General features: G+C 35.7%; 1 protein-coding gene across 2 annotated transcripts in view; it reads right to left on the reverse strand.

Moving 5' to 3' along the window:
• Positions 1 to 20,015, reverse strand: part of LOC112617128 (tyrosine-protein phosphatase non-receptor type 4) — a 223,098-nt gene that overhangs the window by 32,128 nt on the left and 170,955 nt on the right. For both annotated transcript variants that reach the window (XM_025373857.1, XM_025373856.1), the window contains 4 exons: positions 19,235 to 19,303; positions 13,342 to 13,467; positions 10,915 to 11,073; positions 272 to 431 (listed from right to left, as the gene is read on the reverse strand). In XM_025373857.1, the coding sequence (XP_025229642.1) occupies positions 272 to 431; positions 10,915 to 11,073; positions 13,342 to 13,467; positions 19,235 to 19,303 (514 nt within the window). The remainder of the gene's footprint in view (positions 1 to 271; positions 432 to 10,914; positions 11,074 to 13,341; positions 13,468 to 19,234; positions 19,304 to 20,015) is intronic.

Raw genomic sequence — 20,015 nt, forward strand, 5'->3', positions numbered from 1 at the left:
ACTAGTTCTTATCAGAGATGATCTCTTCTAGGAATCTTCCCTTAACCCCAAAGCTTATTTAATTATATACTCTGTGCACTCCATGGTCACTTCTAATTATAGAACTTATATCGAGTTACATCATGGCACAATTCATGACCAAAGAATATGATGAAAAAGAGAAGGTACTGTAATACAACTTACAACTAAAAAATACCACAGTACAAAAGAAATTTCATTTAGGATTTTAAAAATTCAAAGAAAAATGAGAATATCTGAAGAAGCTACTTACAGTGGGCTTTTCAGGAGAAGATGGAATATCAAATGTTTCATTAATATGACTTTCTAGATCTTGTTGCGAGTGTGAATAATGAATTTGGTTCCAACTGTTTTTCTTTGATTGTTTGGGTGGTAAAGCTGGAGGCTTCCCATCTCCAGGTGTCTCTTGTGATCTAGACAATAAGACAAATTTGGAAGCTGTTTCAAAACTTTTTTAAAAGTTAGGGTCAAGAAACCCACATATTTACAATGTCTAGTAGGAAACAGGCTCTAAATTTCATATTTATTTGGAAGTGCCACTTTTTAATGAAAATTTTCCTAACTTTGAAGTAATAAATCTAATTTCCTACTTTATCATATTTATAAACAATTATATAATAAAATATATTTTAAAGGTATTCCTGTGAAGATACCTATTAATCTATTATAACAAAGTAAACAGCTTTCCAAAAAAAATTGTTTAAGGTTTTCAGAGGAGTCATGGGTAGCCAGGAATAAGGGAGGCAAGAAAATCCAGAACTGATAATTGGGCAGTTCCACAGATAAAGTAACTATTTCAGTCTAAACAGCTTAAGAGACTGGCCTAATCTTTTTAGAAATAAAATACGATTCATGGAAGTATTGAATTCAATGATGTGATAAGGATTGGAAATCTGAGTAAGAGTGCTGAGATCATCACCAGAGACAAAACTGGTTTAGATATTGTCAGAACATATGATTTAAGGTGAGAAAACTCAATCCAATTAACATTAGAGAGCATAAGCCTCAATTTGTGGCAACAGGAACTGATAAAAAGAGCTAGATATGATAAAGGTAACTTCAGGGCAGAAACTCTAGCTTTTAACAAGCATAATATGTATAAAAACATTACTTGTGGCCGGGTGTGGTGGCTCACGCTTGTAACCCCAGCACTTTGGGAGGCCGAGGTGGCCAGATCACAAGGTCAGGAGATCGAGACCATCCTGGCTAACATGGTGAAACCCCATCTCTACTAAAAATACAAAACATTAGCTGGGAGTGGTAGCGGGCGCCTGTAGTCCCAGCTACCGGGAGGCTGAGGCAGGAGAATGGCATGAACCTGGGAGGTGCAGCTTGCAGTGAGCTGAGATTGCACCACTGCACTCTAGCCTGGGCGACAGAGGGAAACTCCATTTCAAACAAAACAAAACAAAACAAAACATTACTTGTGAGCTTTCCACAAAGGCCAAAAGTGGAAACTTGTGGTTCAACTTGTGTCTTAAGAAGTATGCATCCACGGAACTTGTGGATTTGGGAGAAGTAAAATATTAAATAGGTAAGGGGAAAATTGTTCTTGATAAGAACATTGACCACTATTGGTGTTATTACCTGATAAAATAATTACTGCCTTATTGCCTAAGGACAGGTATAAGAGCGATGACAGCTACTGTGTCAATTCACATGACTGCTGGTGTGGCACTGAAGCACACATTTTACACCTAGTATCTGCTCTTCTGTTGACTGACGAGACACCTAACATCCAAGCTATAAGGTCTGGAGATAAGCAAAATGTATTAGATGATATTATCATTAAAAAAAAAGTTCTTCTTCCCCCCACTGACATTAGGCCTGGCCATGTGACTTGCTTTGGCCAATGACATGTGGGTAGAAGTGGAATGTGTAACTTTTGAAAGGAAGCTTTAAGAAACAACTTATGGGCCAGGTGTGGGGGCTCACACCTGTAATCCCAGCACTTTGGGAGGCCGAGGTGGGCGGATCACAAGGTCAGGAGATTGAGACTATCCTGTCTAACATGGTGAAACCCCGTCTCTATTAAAAATATAAAAAACTTAGCCAGGCGTGGTGGCGGGCACCTGTAGTCCCAGCTACTCGGAAGGCTGAGGCAGGAGAATGGCGTGAACCCGGGAGGCAGAGCTTGCAGTGAGCCGAGATCGCACCACTGCATTCCCGCCTGGGCGACAGAGCAAGACTCCATCTCAAAAAGAAAAAAGAAAAAAAAGAAACACATGATTTCATTATGCTGCTTTTTTCCCTTGGCCATGAGACTAGCCACGTCGCAAACAGGGCGTGCTACCAGTCTGGGACCCAGAATGAAGACAAGGTAGAGCAGAGCCAAAGATGACACACAATGTACATATAATATAAGAAAGAAAGAACCTTTGTTATGTCACTTTAAGTAAGGCTCATTTGTGATCAAGCATAACAAGATAACTGATGCAGAGATTTACTGCCAGAGTGACCCTTGGATACATTTGTTCTCCCTTGTAGAGGACATGTAAGCTTATTGAGAGGTTGGCTGCTAGACACCTAGTAAATAAGCATTGTGAAACTGAAAGTATGATTAGTGCCAAGGAAGTCAGCTGGGATTAATAATGAATGAAGTGATTGTATGGTCTTCCAGAGAAGTTTCTCCTAGGAGAGATTAGAGTCTTTCTGAAATTTTATAACCTGGTATAAAATATAACCGCAAAAGAAGCAAGTGAACAGTAATGCCCACTTAGCCTAGATGTCTGCATAGAAATACTTCAGGGCACAAATGCTCCAAATTCTACCAAGTCTACAAAGCCTGAATCAGAGCATACATCCCTCTTTTTCAGCAAAAGCTTCACTGAGGTCTGCTTTAATGGCCAGGGCTTCCAGGTCCCAAACGTGGTCATTTTTAATGTTACTTTCAACTGCCAAGAATACAAGCTTCTAAGGGCCCACACATTCAAGTATTGCTTGTCTACAGAAATGTTTCCACGGACTAGAATAGAGATATGTAACTTAACCACGGCGTACTACATAGGATTACAGCACATAGAGATGGACATCCCTTAGCAGAACTTAACAGATGCAACATTTTTAAAAGGCAGTTGATACAGTCTCTAAAACTTTACAAACACCAGAAGTAATTGGACTCTACATATATAACAGGTCTCACCCCTTACTTGGACCTAAATGTATAACCACTGAGGCAAGATAATTAGAAACTTTTTCTGCTTTTGCATACAGTTGTCATAACCAGGAAACATTTAAAAGCTAAATTTAAAAGCTGGGGAAAAAAACATTCAAAACTAAAAACCTGTGGGAAAGGGTATAAGGTGGAGAACATATGAAAATGGAGTCAGGGCAACCTTCCTTATTCTTGGTCCAGCTATCAGTTTAAATACAGCGCCAAAATACATAGGAGAAACTCAGGCCTGATCAGCAGTGGCATATCTAAGTGAGTCAAACTTGGTGGGTATGGGCCTAACAGTGGCAATACTCAGTTACATGAGAGGGACAGCACTGATACTATGGTACATTTTGCTAAAACTGTTGAATCTCTGTTTCTGGAGTTACAGTTTAGGCAAAAAAAAAAACACCTCCAGAGGTGGTTTTTATTGTGCAATTGTGATTAGATATTGTTACCCTAAAAGAGCAGTTGTAAATTCATGGATTATGGGCCAATTTTGGCCAACATACATTTGGACCATTCATTGCTTTTATAAAAATAATTGAGTTAAACAATTACATTTTTAAAATTGCATACAAATCTAGATTTTCAAGACGAAAAATCTGGAAACTCCGGAAAGAATGGGCCTGCAGTACCAGTTGTCAAACACTGTATTAAGCCAAGTGGCAGCTGCTGTCTGTAGATGCAGCATGAGCTCTATAATCTACACAAATCTCCATCCCGTGCTACTTGCAAGACTCCAGGTATTTGATAATAGCCTCTTCTGACCTCTTTTTAAACATTCAAAATAAGCAAGAAGATACAGATAGGAAAAGAACCCAAGTATAAATGCTGGGGTTGGGACTTAAGCCAAATTATAAGGAAAAGGTGAAGAGAATGGAGTATAGATTAAGATGAAGATGAAAGGACAGTAAAACTTTGGATTTCAGGACAGAGCTACCTGCCTTCTCACTGTCTTACATAACTTTCTTATTAAAGTAACTTCTCAGAGAGTGGCAGACAGGCTCTCCATATGCCTGACTGCTGCAGAGGGTTAGGTTGGTCTACGGAGCTCTTATAATTTGATTATGTACTCTAATAGTAATCCCTGTAACTGTTTCCCTTTTCTATACTTCCAATTTCAATAACCAAACTCTACACACACACGCGCGCGCGCACACACACACACACACACACACACACACACACACTCTAAAGTCTATAAAAGTAATCAGGCCGGGCGCGGTGGCTCAAGCCTGTAATCCCAGCACTTTGGGAGGCCGAGACGGGTGGATCACGAGGTCAGGAGATCGAGACCATCCTGGCTAACATAGTGAAACCCCGTCTCTATTAAGAAATACAAAAAACTAGCCGGGCGAGGTGGCGGGCGTCTGTAGTCCCAGCTACTCGGGAGGCTGAGGCCGGAGAATGGCGTGAACCCGGGAGGCGGAGCTTGCAGTGAGCTGAGATCCGGCCACTGCACTCCAGCCTGGGCGACAGAGCAAGACTCCGTCTCAAAAAAAAAAAAAAAAAAAAAAGTAATCAAGGATGTCAACACAGATTCCTGAAATTCAAATATTGGGCAAAAGTTATCAATTACATTTTTTAAAATACATACTCCAAGAATATTAATTTGATTTACTTTAATGAATAACTTTCTTCTTCATTTCTATTGTACAGCTATCATATACATTATATTTATTACCTAAACAGTTATCTAGGAAGATGACTTTCATAGGTAAACCTTGCATTATAATTAGAAAGATACATTAAAAATAATGTCATGAAACAGTCCAATTCTTAAAAACAATACTATTTCTAAGTGCACACACACAAAAATCTGCCAAGTATAAGAGAATGAAGAGACATCATGCAATTGTGAGAATAACTAGGCAGCATAGTGAAACACAGCCCTGTCAGAAGTAACAGATAGTACCCTCAAGGAAGAGACCTCTAATTTTCAAAGAAGGCCAACATTTACTAACAGGCAGTTTAGGCAGGAGTAGGGAAATAGAAATTAAAGAAAGAAGCAGGGATCAGGGTTGTAGCTGGAGACATACAAGTGGAGGGAATCATCTGGCTTTAAGGAAGGGAACTGGAAAAGATCTGATTTAGGGAAAGTGAGAAAAAAATTCAATCCTGAAGGGATTATTTTAGTTACTTTTAAAAAAGAAAAATGAACAACCCTTGAAAATCATGAATTAAAAAAAAAAAAAAAACAACGGTAAAGGCACGACTGTACATAGAAATCTGTCACAGAAACATAAAATTGACTCCAATAGACTAGAAAACAAAAACTATATTCGTGTTAGACACTAATACAAATGTGCCAGATATGATGGCTCTTTTAAAAACTCTTATTTTCCAGCCTGGGCAACAAAGCAAGATACCATCTCTACAAAAAAAAAAATTTTTTTTTAATTAGCTGGGGATGGTGGTGTGCACCTGTAGTCCCAGCTACTCAGGATGCTGAAATGGGAAGATCATTCAAGAACAGTAATTTGGGGCTGTGGTGAGTTATAATTGTGCCACTATGCCCCAGCCTGGGAGACAGAGAGACCCTGTCTCTTAAAGAAAAAAACAAACCTCTTATTTTCTAAGATGTATATCAAGAGATCATGTCTCATTTAACTATAATCACTACTGTTATTCTCATCTTCAATACGCATTTAACACAACTTGTACTTTACTTATATTACATTAGATACAGATAAAATTCTGATTCAAAATTCAGGCTTCTTAACACTTTGGCTACTTTATTCTGATAATGACAGTGTTTCAAAGTAAACACCATTTCAGGTTGATTATTAATTAATGCACAAGGCACTTTAAAAAGTTCATGTAAACTATCAGGGACATGATTAATATCTAAGAATAGAACTGACAATGTCATGTGATTTTATCAGTAAGAATCTATTCCAGAACAAGCCTCCCAGAGACCGGAGATTCTTGGTTTCAACCAAATCAAGGTGTCCACCCTTAGCTCCCAAGTGCAAGTGACAGAGCCTTTAGCCAGAGATGAATGACAGGTAAGCATACTGCAGCTACTGTCCAGGGACCCGTAATTAGTCTTGATGCCACGAATACAGCATCTAATATGGTACATTCTCTAAGTCCCCATGGCTTGGTATCTCCTTCTATTCAAACCTTCTTTGATTTTTTAAATCTCCTTGTCCTAGAATAGCCTAGTATTTGAAGAGTTCACAACATATTGCTAGACTTGATCAAGACTGGAATGGGAATTGGGGACAATGAATTATAGATGGAAATCATCAGTGCCAGTAGTTGAGAGGGGTGGAGGAAAGGCAAAGCTTTGAAGACCAAGCAAAAGGAACTGATGAGGTATGGACAAAGCTGTGGGGATTCATTAGATAAGACTAGAATGGAATAGTCCAGGAAAGAATGGCTCAGGGAAATGGATTTAACACTTGAAGATGGCCAAGCACGGTGGCTCAAACCTGTAATCCTTCCAAACAACTTTGGGAGGCTGAGGCAGGTGGACCACTTGAGCCCAGGAATTCAAGACCAGCTTGGGCAACATGATGCAACCCTGTTTCTACAAGAAATACAAAAATTAGCTGGGCATGGTGTCATGCTCCTGCAGTCTCAGCTACTTGGGAGGCTGAGGTAGGAGGATTACTTAAGCCTAGGAGGTCGAGGCTGCAGGGAGCAGTGATGACACCACTGCACTCCAGCCTAGGCAACAGAGCAGGACCCTGTCCCTAAGTAAACAAACAAACAAACAAAAAGCCACTTGTGGATTATAAAGTCTGCCTAGAATATCGTGTGATTAGGGATGTAAGAACAAAGTTGAGAATCTGGAGACTTCCTCACTGTGTTCAATCAGATGCTCACACTTCAAATATCCAGACAAACTGTTGATAGTATATTAAAAGTTGTTGGAATATATCCCAAAAGCTTAACTGAAAAAAGCTATGTAATTATTATATGCTTATAGCAATCCTTTGAGGTAGGTATTATTATCACCCTGTTTTTTAACAGTAAGGAAACAGGCTTACGGAGATAAAATAACTCACCAAAGGTCACCTAATTAGAAGTAGTGGAACCCCGTTTTAAACCTAGTCTGAATCCAGAGCTTGTGCTCGTAACCACTATGATATATAGTTGCATCTAAAAGAAAGTAACTGCAAAAAGGAGGAAGGTTATTTTAAATCAGAGGTTTCCAGACTTTTTGTGGCAGCGGAACATTTTCCTAAAAAAAAAAAAAGTTTCTAAGAAGCCAATTTACAAAATAGGTAAATGCTAATAAGCATCCCCCCAGTCAGTATCTGAGGCCTCAACAGAACTCCTAGAACTTATCAGAACATATCCAGAATATGAGTATTTTAAATCACTTCATTTTGGTTATGGTAATACTGCTATATTTTAAATTCTAACAGAAATTACTTATATTTTAATGAACAGAAAGCAAGATTAGTAAACACCAGGGCTTATAGACATCCATATTTACTTTAATTGATAACATTTCTAACTCAATTGTTTTAATATATTTAAAACCAATAATTTGCCTAAAATGTACTAGAGGAGGGGGCACCAGGGCTCGAAACACATTCTGTACACGGTTTACCCACAAAAAATTTTACCCACATTAGCTGGGCGCGGTGGCTCACGCCTGTAATCCCAGCACTTTGGGAGGCCGAGGTGGGCGGATCACGAGGTCAGGAGAATGAGACCATCCTGGCTAACACGGTGAAACCCCGCCTCTACTAAAAACACAAAAAAGTAGCCGGGCGAGGTGGCGGGCGCCTGTAGTCCCAGCTACTCGGGAGGCTGAGGTAGGAGAATGGCGTGAACCGGGGAGGCGGAGCTTGCAGGAAGCGGGAATCGGCCCACTGAACCCAAGCCTGGGGGACAAGGTGGAGACCCCTTCAAAAAAAAAAAAAAAAAAAAAATTCTACCCACATTAAAAAAAAAGTACTACTCGTGTTAACTTTTGGTTGTTAAGAGAAAGGAGAGATGGCAATATAATTCTAAAAGTGTTCCAAATGCCCCACGTTCATATTGGGGCTTTTTACCAAAAATAACTTGCTTATCTTAAACTTTGACCTTTTTTTTGCTTTTGGTTTCTAAAAGATGGTGTCTTGCTGTATTGTCCAGGATGAGGTGCAGTGACCATCCACAGGTGCCATTACGGAGCAACACATCCTCTAACTCCTGGGCTCTAGTGATCCTTCTGCCTCAGCCTCCTGAGTAAGCCGGGACAACAGGTACACACCACCACACTTGGCAATTTGACATTTTGAAAAATGTTAAGTGGAGGGTAAATAATGAAAATGTTATATTCAAGTGTACTATGCTGGTAACAGAGCAATATATTGTCACATAGTAGCAAAAGGTTTGTTAGAAATGTCAATCAAGATATGTGAAAAAATGTGCACAATTTATTTCAGTCCAGTCAGCTTTAAATTTTCTTATAAATGCTTCAACAACAGCAGTGAAAAAAACTTATTTTGCAGTTAATGCAGCTCTCTGTTGCCGCCTTTAGAAATTTGTATCCTAATAAATTTAACCATCCAATTCACATGCTGTGTTGTAGACTGTGGTCTCCTTTATCCCTAGCCTATAAATGATAACTTTATTCTAAACAGTATAAGCAACCTCCTGTACTCACTTAAATAAAGAATTGGTAAGATGATTTTATCTGACAATTAAAAAAAGGAATATGTGAAAAACCTTAAAAAAAATCTATTTCATTACATGTTGAAATGTTCTGTGCTTAATCCAATATATCATTTAAATTCTTTTCACATTTGGACAATAGAAAAACTAAAATCTATGGATTCCAAGTTGCAAAGTATTTTATCTAAATTGCAAATCAAAGAACATCTATAACATCTTGTTTGGAATACAAAGTTCTCCTGGCTGACTGCTAGAGAAAGCCTGAGTTTTTGTTCTGTAAATTGGGACAAGTGTTCTAAGTGTGGCTTTCTTATCTATAAAATGGATATTACATATCTTTCCTACTTCACTGAATTCTCCTGAATAGAACAGTGAGAGAATTTATGTAAAAGTGACTGTAAGCAACTAAGTTAGTTATTATTATTAAGCTTATCTTTTCGGAACTCTCTCACTATTCTTAAGGTTAAAAACCGGTTGAATGTCAAATGCAGTATTATAGATTCAAAATGGAATACAAACACATAAGCCTTATAAAATACATGTCCAAAGAGACTCCAAGCATTTTATAATCTTGTGCACAAGACAGAAGAAGCAAAAACTCTTCACAGTTCCAAGTTACCCTGAACTTGCTTCTCCACTCAAGTCAGGAAAGTAGAATAAAGGTGTTTTGAGATGGCAAATGTATTAGTCCATTCTCATGCTGCTATGAAAAAACACCTGAGACTGGGTAATTTATAAAGAAAAGAGGTTTAGTTGACTTACAGTTACACATGGCTGGGGAGGCCTAAGGAAATTTACAATCATGGTGGAAGGCACCTCTTCACAGGGTGGCAGGAGAGAAAATGAGCGCACGCAGGGGAAATGCCAGACACTTATAAAACCATCAGATCTTGTAAGACTCATTCATTATCACAAGAACAGCATGATGGAAAGAGGAAATGACCCCCATGATTCAACTACCTTTACTTGGTCCTGCCCTTGACACCTGGAGATTACAATTCAAGGTAAGATCTGGGTGAGGACACAGAGCCAAACCATATCAGCAAGTGATTTGGGGGTTTGTGAATCTATAAAATTTACATGTGGAAATATTCAATTGTGTTTATATGTCTTTCTTTGGAAAAGGCCCTTTAAAAATAGATAAAGATAATTTTGTTAGGCCTCAAGAGTTATATTGGTTTTGGTTTGTAATAATTAGGCTTTCGTGATTCCTGCATATGGTTCATTTTTATGTCATGAAAGTATGTAATTTTAAAATCAAATCAATATTTCAATCATGTCCTTAATTACTATACTTTTTAAAGTTTCCAAATTAAAACATACATAATTATTAAAAATCAACCGGAAAGTTTAGAAGTATAAATTCTAAAGTAATAAAACATTAAATCTCCCATCAATCTTATTTCTTGCCAACTAATTCCCCACAGGTATCATTGTACAGTGTGTATTTGTCCTATTTCTCCATTTTAAATAATATATACACACAATCAAAATGTTTTACCAAGATATACATCATGCAGGCTGAACTCTTACTTGTTTTGATAGCTCAGCCAGTCTTCCTTGGTTTACCCTACCCAGGGACAAACATGACCCTACACCTGTACTCTCCTCCACCTACCACTCTTGGGCCCACTCTTTACCCTTGATCACATTCACTATATTTTACACCAATTTCTCCTTCTCAAGAAATAAATCTTCTTACCTATCTACATAGGTAAATTCAAAAATCTTCTTACCTATCTACATACCTTGTAAGTATTTTAATTTTCTCAACACTTTTTACTCATACTTATGGTTCTTTTCCTTTAAAAATATTAAGAAAGTTCTACTTTACCCTCCTCCTTGACCAGAGTGCTACATTATCTGCAGAAATATTTGAGTTTATACACTAAAAATTGAAGACCTAAGTCAACAAAATAACAACATAGTGACTGAGTGGGGGAGGGAGAGGCAACACAAACTCTTAGGAACAAATGAGCATAATTGCAAATATATAAATTTTGAAAAGTTGCATAATTAAAATCTTGTATCAAATATCCTAATTTCCCAGATTATTTTAAATAAAGCAATTTGAGGCATTGAAAACACAGAGTGAGGAAGCAAAATAAAAAAGCTCTTACGGTGATGATTCCAGAACAATGCTATTAGCTTGTGTTGATGACGGAGATCTCTGATTCACAAACACTTCGCTTGGGGAAGTATGAACCATATGGTCTACCAAATGACCAACTGAAGATGGTCGTAACCGGGTTCCTTCCTGCGTGAATGCAGAATTTCGACTAAATAAAGAGGGAGAAAAACTGAATTAAAATATGCTTTTTAAAAATTTTTTAAATTTTTTAAAAAAAATTTCCAAGTTTCTTAATATATGGTTGCATCAGAAAGTGGGTATGTGTTTTTAAGTCAAGCCATGTTGACTAAGCAATCTCTGAAAAAGACAGTGTGATATAAACAGAGAGAACAGAGAATGGGAAGTCAGTGATCTGAGTTAACAGTCAACAATCTGCCAAGGATTCTACCCGTAAAGTCACCTACTATCTCTAAGTGCCTTAATGTTTCTAGGTGTCAGTCACTACGATTTTGTCTTATTCAGCATTTATAAAATAAAGGGATTAGAATAAATGATTTAGAAATACATTCTAGTCTGAATTATTTTTTAATCATTATAAATGCTTTTATTTACGGGACTTTCTTTGAATCCTTAGAATAGATACTGAATTCTATTGCCATCCTCTTGACAGTCACACAAAGTAGTGTTATTATAATTTTTAATTACAATATTTCAGTACTTATGTATGTGTCAGACATTGCTCTAGGCATTTCATTTAATCCTCGTAACAGTACTATAAGAAAGACATTATTATAAATATAATTTTGTAGATGAGAAAAATGAGACAGAGATTAATTAACTTGCCCAAGGTCAAGCATACAGTGATTACAGGGCCCATGCTCTTAACCACCACTTTGTACTATCTCTTCAGAATGTTAAAAAATCTTTTTAGGTTGTATCTAAAATTGTTTCATTAACCAGAAAACTTAATCAGAGCTACTGCTAATTAATTAATTACTTGAGTACTTTGGCTTAAATATCTTACATTTTCTATAACTTGCTATTGTTTTTTAATGTTGCTGGTATAAATGAAGAAATGGCTGGTTGCAAAAGGGAAGAGAAAAACAAGGTCTGAATTTTCTTCACACAACCTAATGAGGCTTTGAATATATGCAATCATTTATGAGAAAAAATGATAAAAGCAACCTGAAATTGGCAAGATAGAAATTACTAAGTCCATTTTTTTCTAGGAGTAACTTTAACATATAAGTATTAAAGCTCTGTGAACCAAACTGTTTATGTATAAACTGTTCCGATATGGTAAAGTTTATTCCTCAGCTGATAACAGGCTTCAATGCTGTAGCTGTTAGATTTTTTTTTTTTTTTTGAGATAGGGTCTCACTCCGTGACCGAGGATGAAGTGCAGTGGCGTGATCTCAACTCACCGCAACCTCTGCCTCCCGGGTTCAAACAATCCCTGCCCCACCCACCTGACAGGTGCACATCACCATGCTCAGCTAATTTTCCTGTGTTTTTGTAAAGATGGGGTTTCACCATGTTGACCCGGCTGGTCTTGCACTCCTGACCTTAAGGAATCCACGAGCCTCGGCCTCCCAAAGTGCTGGGATTACAGGAATGAGCCACCACACCCAGCCACGTTTAGAATTTTGTGCAAATTTATTAAACATTAATGTGCATAAAACATTTATGAAAAAAGACATCTTCAAATATTATATTGCATACCAACATTCAAGTATAAGTGAACCTTATGAGTTAATAAAGTATGTTAATATGTTGGCACACATTTGTTTACCATTATCTTAATTACATACAACATTTGTAATATTATCAAATTAAGATAATCAACATCTTTGGCTAGTACATTTGGCTAATTTATGATCTTACAATCATTTACACCAAAACATACAACTTTTGTGAGCAATGTCAGACTGAAGTACATATACGGTGAGTGCTGAATCACACAGTGCTTTTTAGCTCAGGGAGAGCTAAACTTGTAGGGACTGGTGCTGGAAACCCCTTTTCCTAGGCCATAGAACATGCTGAAGCCATGGCTGAGGTGGGGGTTTCAGAGAATCACAATCACTTGCAAAGCATTTTCAAACAATATATGCTCCCCTAGAAATTCTGCTGGGAATCCACATGAAAAGTGAGTATGTCAACAACAATCATATGAGATTTTAAGTCTAACAGATCTTCATTTATCAGGAACTCCTAACTGCGAAAGTTAACTGTTGAGGAAAGTTGAGAGTGGGGGGTCCTTATTCAATGTGCTACTCTCATCCCGCAAGTCTATACCGTGTTGCTTCTGCAATGAGCAGCAGGCGAAGAGAAAATAATGCTCTGGAGCAACAAAAATCATGTTTCACCGAAAGAACTCAATTTTTGCGTATCTTTATCTTAGGCATAAAAATATACAGCCAATAATTAGAAATTAGCAAAATTCACACCTGATGTTGGTCACAGAATTCACACTTACTGATTAGGAGTTCCCGGTGGAGATCGTGATGGAAGGCTTTGTGTTTCTAACCTGTCATCAGATATTGAATTTCTGCTTACTACTTCCCAATCCATTAATTTCCGTGCCAAGGGCTTACTTGGGGATCTGCAGAAATAAATTAAATAATATGTTAAAAGTTTTATTTTTATATCCCAAACTATGAATCAAATCCTACATTTGTTTTCATAGATTATGTTCTAGACGAGCAACATAGAGAGTTTACTTGTAAAAAATTAATGCATTTAGAGGTTATTTACCAAATAACTTCCTAAGAATGTACACTGGTTTTACATGAAGAATAAAGGAAGGATAGGCTAGAAAGAATAAGAGAATAAGAAGGATGAGCAAAAACAGAAGAAACAAGAAAAGGAAGGAGAAAGGTAAAAAGGGAAGGGTCTGCTACCAAACGTTTTCTCATATGTTACTGATAAGACAGATACTACCTACTTCTATTCCAGAGTATCTGGAACACTAGCTTATCTTGGGCTGTATTAAATAATTCCTAGCACATTATCTCCTGAATGCTTCTATATCTAAATTCCAGTCCTCTGCCTCAATGAATACAGAAGAAAAATAATTATGCATATTATATTTTATCTATTTAAACAATTTTTTACATATAGTAGGTTAGTGGATTTTTCCCTTTTTTCCAAAAACATTTTGGAGGGTTAACAATTCTGTTTATTGGTGGGGAGTAAAAGGATATCTTTTGTTACCCATCTATATATTATCAGGTATCCTAATGATAAAGATGAAAACTAAGTGATGTTTTGAAAAAAGATCTTGGCTGGGCGGGGTGGCTCAGGACTGTAATCCCAGCACTTTGGGAGGCCCAGATGGGAGGATCACTGGAACTTAGGAGTTTGAGACCAGCTTGGGCAACATAAGGAGACTCTGTCTCTATAAAAAATAAATTAGCTGGGTATGATGGCAGGTGCCTGTAGTCCAAGCTACTTGGGAGGCTGAAGTCAGAGGATCACTTGAGCCCAGGAATTTGAGACTGCAGTGAGCTGTGCTAGCACCACTGCATTACAGCCTGGGTGATAGGAGTAAAACCCTGTCTCAAAAAAAAAGAAAGAAAGAAAGAGAGAAAGAGAGAGAAACAGAGAAAGAGAGAGAGAGAAAGATTTTGATATTGATTCATTCAGATCAAAAGATATTGATCTATGCAGAGATCATAAACCCTTAGAATTTTAGGAATGTTAACAAGTAAAGTATTTTTATATGCAAATTCAGATAATGGACAAAATTAGCTGAAAATATATGTTATCCTTTAAATGCCTGGCTTTACAACGTGGAGAGTTAATGTGGAGGCTAATAATTTAAGCTACATATATAAAGTATATAATAAATCATCTTGTAAACAGTATTATATTTCAGTAATTAACTGAAGCATATAAAAATTATATATATTTTCCATTATAGCACAATTTACAAAAAATGAAACATCCTGTTGTCTTCCTACAAAAATCAGATCATAAACATTTAGGTAGAAATACCTATTTGATTAAAATTTAAAAATGAAGACTATTTTTGGTTATAGTTAATAGGAATTATGGGCTTTTGTTGTGTGAATTTGGATTTATTTTCAGATTTTCCTATAATGATAAAGAATTGCAGGTAGTATTGGACTTGCTTTTTAGCTCATTGGGATATTTTCCTCTCATCATGTACTATGTATACACTTCTGTATGGCTAAAAAAAATAAAACAATTACCAAGGAAGGCACAAAGCAAACGCTATATTAACTCATCTGATTACATTAAAACTTAATAACATTAGAATTCTGATACATAATGATCTCACGAAGTTTGAAGTTTCACTATCTACTAGAATTTCCTTTCCAATATGTTAAACGTGTAAAAAGAAAGGTTGGACTAAAACGCACAATAACACTGACCAAAGAGAACTGAATAAATCATTATTATGTGTACAGTAGGAAGCATTAAAATAATAAGGACTCTGAATTCTAGATGTGGCTTATTAGGCAAACCTCTTATGTTTCTGTATCTAAATGCATAAATTTATTAGCACAATATGACCCATAGGTCTCTCCCTACCTCCTGAATTTTATGATTTATGAATATCCAAATTTTCAGGGCAATGTTTTAGCCTATTAATTTTACTAAACCACAAAAAATTTAAGTTACTTATGAATCTAAACTACACAAGTGTCCTATCATTTCAGCAATTCATAGCTAAAACTTTTTTAGTTTGGCCTAATGACATTTCCTTAATCAAAAAACTTGTAGGCATTTTCTAAGACATGGAATGTTATTAGTTTTAAAAAAGATACATTGACTCAGATTTCATTTTCCGTAACTGAATTCAAAGTAATTTAGGTGTGAACGTTTCCCATTATCACAGGTTTAAATTATAGGATTTTTTGATTTGAAGACAATTCATGACACCATTTAGTTCGACCCTCTCATATTGCAGTGCAAATTTTCTTATCAGTCACAACAGAATGAAAATAAAGTATATTATCTCATGCATTTGATTTTTAAAATAAAGATTAATATTTACAGCTCTATTAATGCTAATTTATCATGTAATAAACTATTATTTCCTCAAATATTAAACTACGAAATGTAAGCTGTATGAAAGTTCACTAACTGTAATCAGTAGATCAACTACTTTCATTTTCTAAAAGCTGGAAAAAGTCATTTGAAGAAAAAAAATTCCAGCACACTCACCTAGTCTGAAGCGTCAGAACACTTTATTGCTGTTAATGGACTAAACATGGCTGGACACTTTGAACTTAAAACCAAACTTCATGTATTTTATTTTATTAACAGTTTTAACCTCAGGGAACCGCCCACTCAAGCTTGCTGTCTATGTTTCCTGTTGAGTGTGGAAATTTCAGAGAAAAAAATACCACACAGCATCAGTGTGTTTGCGATGTGGTAAGCTTCTTTTCTGTGCAGGGCACCTTATTTTTCTATTGTATGAGAACATTGTTTTTCTCTTTTCTTAGATATATGACAACTGCAAAATGTGAAAGCAATTTGAAGAGGTGATAATCAGTATACGTGCTGCTGAGGCAAACACGAAGCGGTGATAATCAGAAAAAAGAAAAAACATTTAATGATTGCTAAAAAATTATTATATGAAAAGTTTAAGGAGGAGCCTTTTCTATCTATTCATATTGCCAACTGAAACCCAAAGGAAAAAAAAGAACTCTAGAATTATCTGGTACTTTAATAAAATAACTTAATAATTACTAAAACCATTAGAGAATTTTGGTAGGCATATATCTGTTTATTACAATTAGATCCTAACATATTAGAAAAACAATCCCAGAAAAGCTTCATCTTTCAGAGGAAGAGAGATCATTAAACAGCCCAGTACTATTACAACCTCATTGTAGCTGATACCTTATTATTTCAGAGGAATCACACAATTCCAGAAAAACAAAAGGAATAGGAGAGTTGTTTGAGGCTTATAATATTGAAATTTTACCTCTACTATTCACTGAATAATGGCTCTTTGTTTTATAAAATAACCTATTAAACAACTATACATTTTAATAATGAATACACAAAATGAACAACTAAATGCAGGTATAACTCTGCTTATTTCTAAAATCTGATATGATCAAAATATTAAAACATTAACACTTATAAAGAAACCATTTATATGTGATATTAACTTAATATATAAATACACCTATGATCTGGTATTCATATTAGGATATACTACATACAACTAGTGATCAAATCACATGTTCTATACTTTTTATAAAAGTCAAGCAAGAAAGAAGACGCTTGTTAAGAGAGGAATAAAAAAGTTTTAAGTACATTGTTATGGTGTTACAACACTAAGAATCAGAAAAATATTTTAAGAAATGTTATTGGTTTTTAAAAACAATACACTGACTCAGATTTCATTTTCCATAAGTGAATTCAAAGTAATTTAGGTGTGAAGGTTTTCCATCATCACAGGTTTAAATTATAGGATTTTTTGATTTGAAGACAACTCATGACACCATTTGGTCCAACCCCCTCACAATGCAGTGCAAATTTTCCTATCAGTCACAACAGAATGAAAATAAAGTATATTATCTCAAGCATTTGATTTTTAAAATAAAGATTAAGTTACCATTTATGGCTCTTCTATTAATGTTAATTCACAACGTATTAAACTATTATTTCCTCATATACTAGACTACTAAATGTAAGCTGTATGTCACATATTACTGTGATATCCTTACAAAGTCTTAGCAACAACTACTCTGGAGGCAGGGACGTGGCTCAGTAAAGGCAGGAATCCTAAAAGTTAAGTTTATAGTTTACAATTAAAGTATTTAACTGTTAAAAGATTTATTGCTATTATAAATGACTAGATTTTTGAACGGCAAAGAAAATGTGCATGATATGTTAAATGATAAAAACAAACAACAAATAGTATAAAACAATTTCAAAACAAACATACACACATATAAAAATGTCTCTATGAGTATATGCATAGAAAAATCCTGAATAATGAGTATAAAATTTTTTTTAAAAAGTTGTCTTTGGATGATAAATTTTCTTTATGTTCTTTGATACTGTTGGAGTATTTAAACATAATGAGCTATCACTTACATTACTAGGGGAAAAAAGCAATTTCCACTTTTGGAAGGAGGAAGAAAAAAACCAAGAACACAAAACTCCCTTTACTCTGGAAACACAAAGAAGGTCTGTTAGATAAAGGCTTAAGAACAAAATTTAAACAGAGTGAAATCAAAAGCAAACTTTCTAGTTCTCTTTATTAAAACTCAAGCCTCTAATAGCAGTAGATGCCAAGCACATAACTAATTAAAAGACTTAGCCTCTCAAAGTAATTTTCACTGAAAACAGACTCTTGTCTCTAACACACCTGTGTCCAGTTGGTCATCAGATTCTGCTAGTTCTGCCTACAAAACATTCCTTAAATTTGTTCCCTATTTTCCATTCCATTACCAATGTTTTTGTTCAGGCCTTTATTATTTTCACTTGGATTACTGCAATTACCTTATAATTAGTTTCTGGGTAACGAGGCTTTCCTTTCTAATCCATTCTCTATCGTTGCTCATAATACTATTTTCTAAAACATAGATCTTATCATGTTATTTCACTTGTTAAAAAGCAAATCAGCTAGGTCAGGAGTGGTGGCTCATGCCTGTAATCCCAGCACTTTGGGAGGCTGAGGTGGGGGGACCACCTGAGGTCAGGAGTTCAAGACCAGCCTGGCTGACATGGTGAAACCCCATCTCTACTAAAAATATAAAACTATTAGCCAGGTGTGGTGGCATGCGTAATCCCAGCTACTAGGGAGGCTGAGGCAGGAGAATTGCTTTAACCCAGAAGGCGGAGGTTGCAGTGAGCTGAGATTGGGCCACTGCACTCCAGCCTAGGTAACAGAGTAAGACTCCGTCTCAAAACAAAAACAACAACAAAAAAAGAAGAGCAAATTGACTATGATAGACCCTAAAGAAATAAAGACAATAAATGGTAAACAAAAATAAAACAACTTATCTCTTAACAATATAATTTAAATAAATATGGAAATGGCTTGATAACATGAAATAAGTCACTATATTTCTCAAAAATGTTTAAAAAAGGAAAGCAACCTTGAACAAAATATTATATTAATAACATAATATCTGATCAGCCTATTCAGAGCTGCAATGCCTGGCACACTATTAATGTTCATATAAAAAATGAATCAATAAACTAGACAAGCTAGTTTATCATTCCCTCAACATTATTTACTGTTAAAGAATAGTGATAATTCTGTAATCAAAAATTTGAAATATTTAGAAAAACTTAAGAAAAAATATTTAGAAAAATTTTAGTAAACTCAATCCATCTTTTAAAAAAATTCAGACAATGAAACAGATTTGGCTTACCTTGCAAATACCCTGTCTTTATTTGCTTTTTCTTTGCCATACTGAACTGACTGGACTTCAGTTCTCCCACTGAAATATATAAATATGCACAACAATAAAGTCTTAAAGAGAACTATAAGATACAATGACAACACATAACATGATTATAGTATAATTTCCTAAGAGACAAGACATTTCTAGCAGAGAAAAGGAAGCATAGAATAAAAAGACTGGACAACATTCCAATTCTGCCTGGATGAATGAAGCTTAGTTACATTTCTCCCATTCATGAAGAAAGATGTGTTCAACTACCTCCATGTCCAGACACAGAACAGCTCCAGATTTTTGTTTAGAGGAAGGAACTGAGGCAGAAAAATGGTGGGGGTTTGGCACTAGGAGATTTGTTTTCAAGCTGATTTGTCTAGAGGGAAATCGTTGATACAGAGAAACTGATCTTCTTCTGAGGTATACACCAATGTGTTCAGATGAAATTTGTTAATAAAAGTTCTCAGAGCATTTATTTGAGACATTCTCATTACTTAACTGTGAATGAACATAAATTTGAGGTATATCAAATGTAACCATATACAAATATAGATAACGAATGCATATAAAATCAGCCAAATGCCAGTTTCCATAGTTAAGCAAGCAATTTTAAGACTATTTTCCATGGATAAAGATCAGTAAATATGAATTGAATGACACTTTTATGAGATTTTAATGGAAAAATGAGAAATATTACCATGATTTTTAAACTTCAAGTTGAATTTTCCTAAGAAAGTATTTCCTCTAAGAGGGAGGT

Source organism: Theropithecus gelada, unplaced genomic scaffold (assembly GCF_003255815.1).
Source record: "Theropithecus gelada isolate Dixy unplaced genomic scaffold, Tgel_1.0 HiC_scaffold_15883, whole genome shotgun sequence".
Classification (NCBI taxonomy): Eukaryota; Metazoa; Chordata; class Mammalia; order Primates; family Cercopithecidae; genus Theropithecus; species Theropithecus gelada.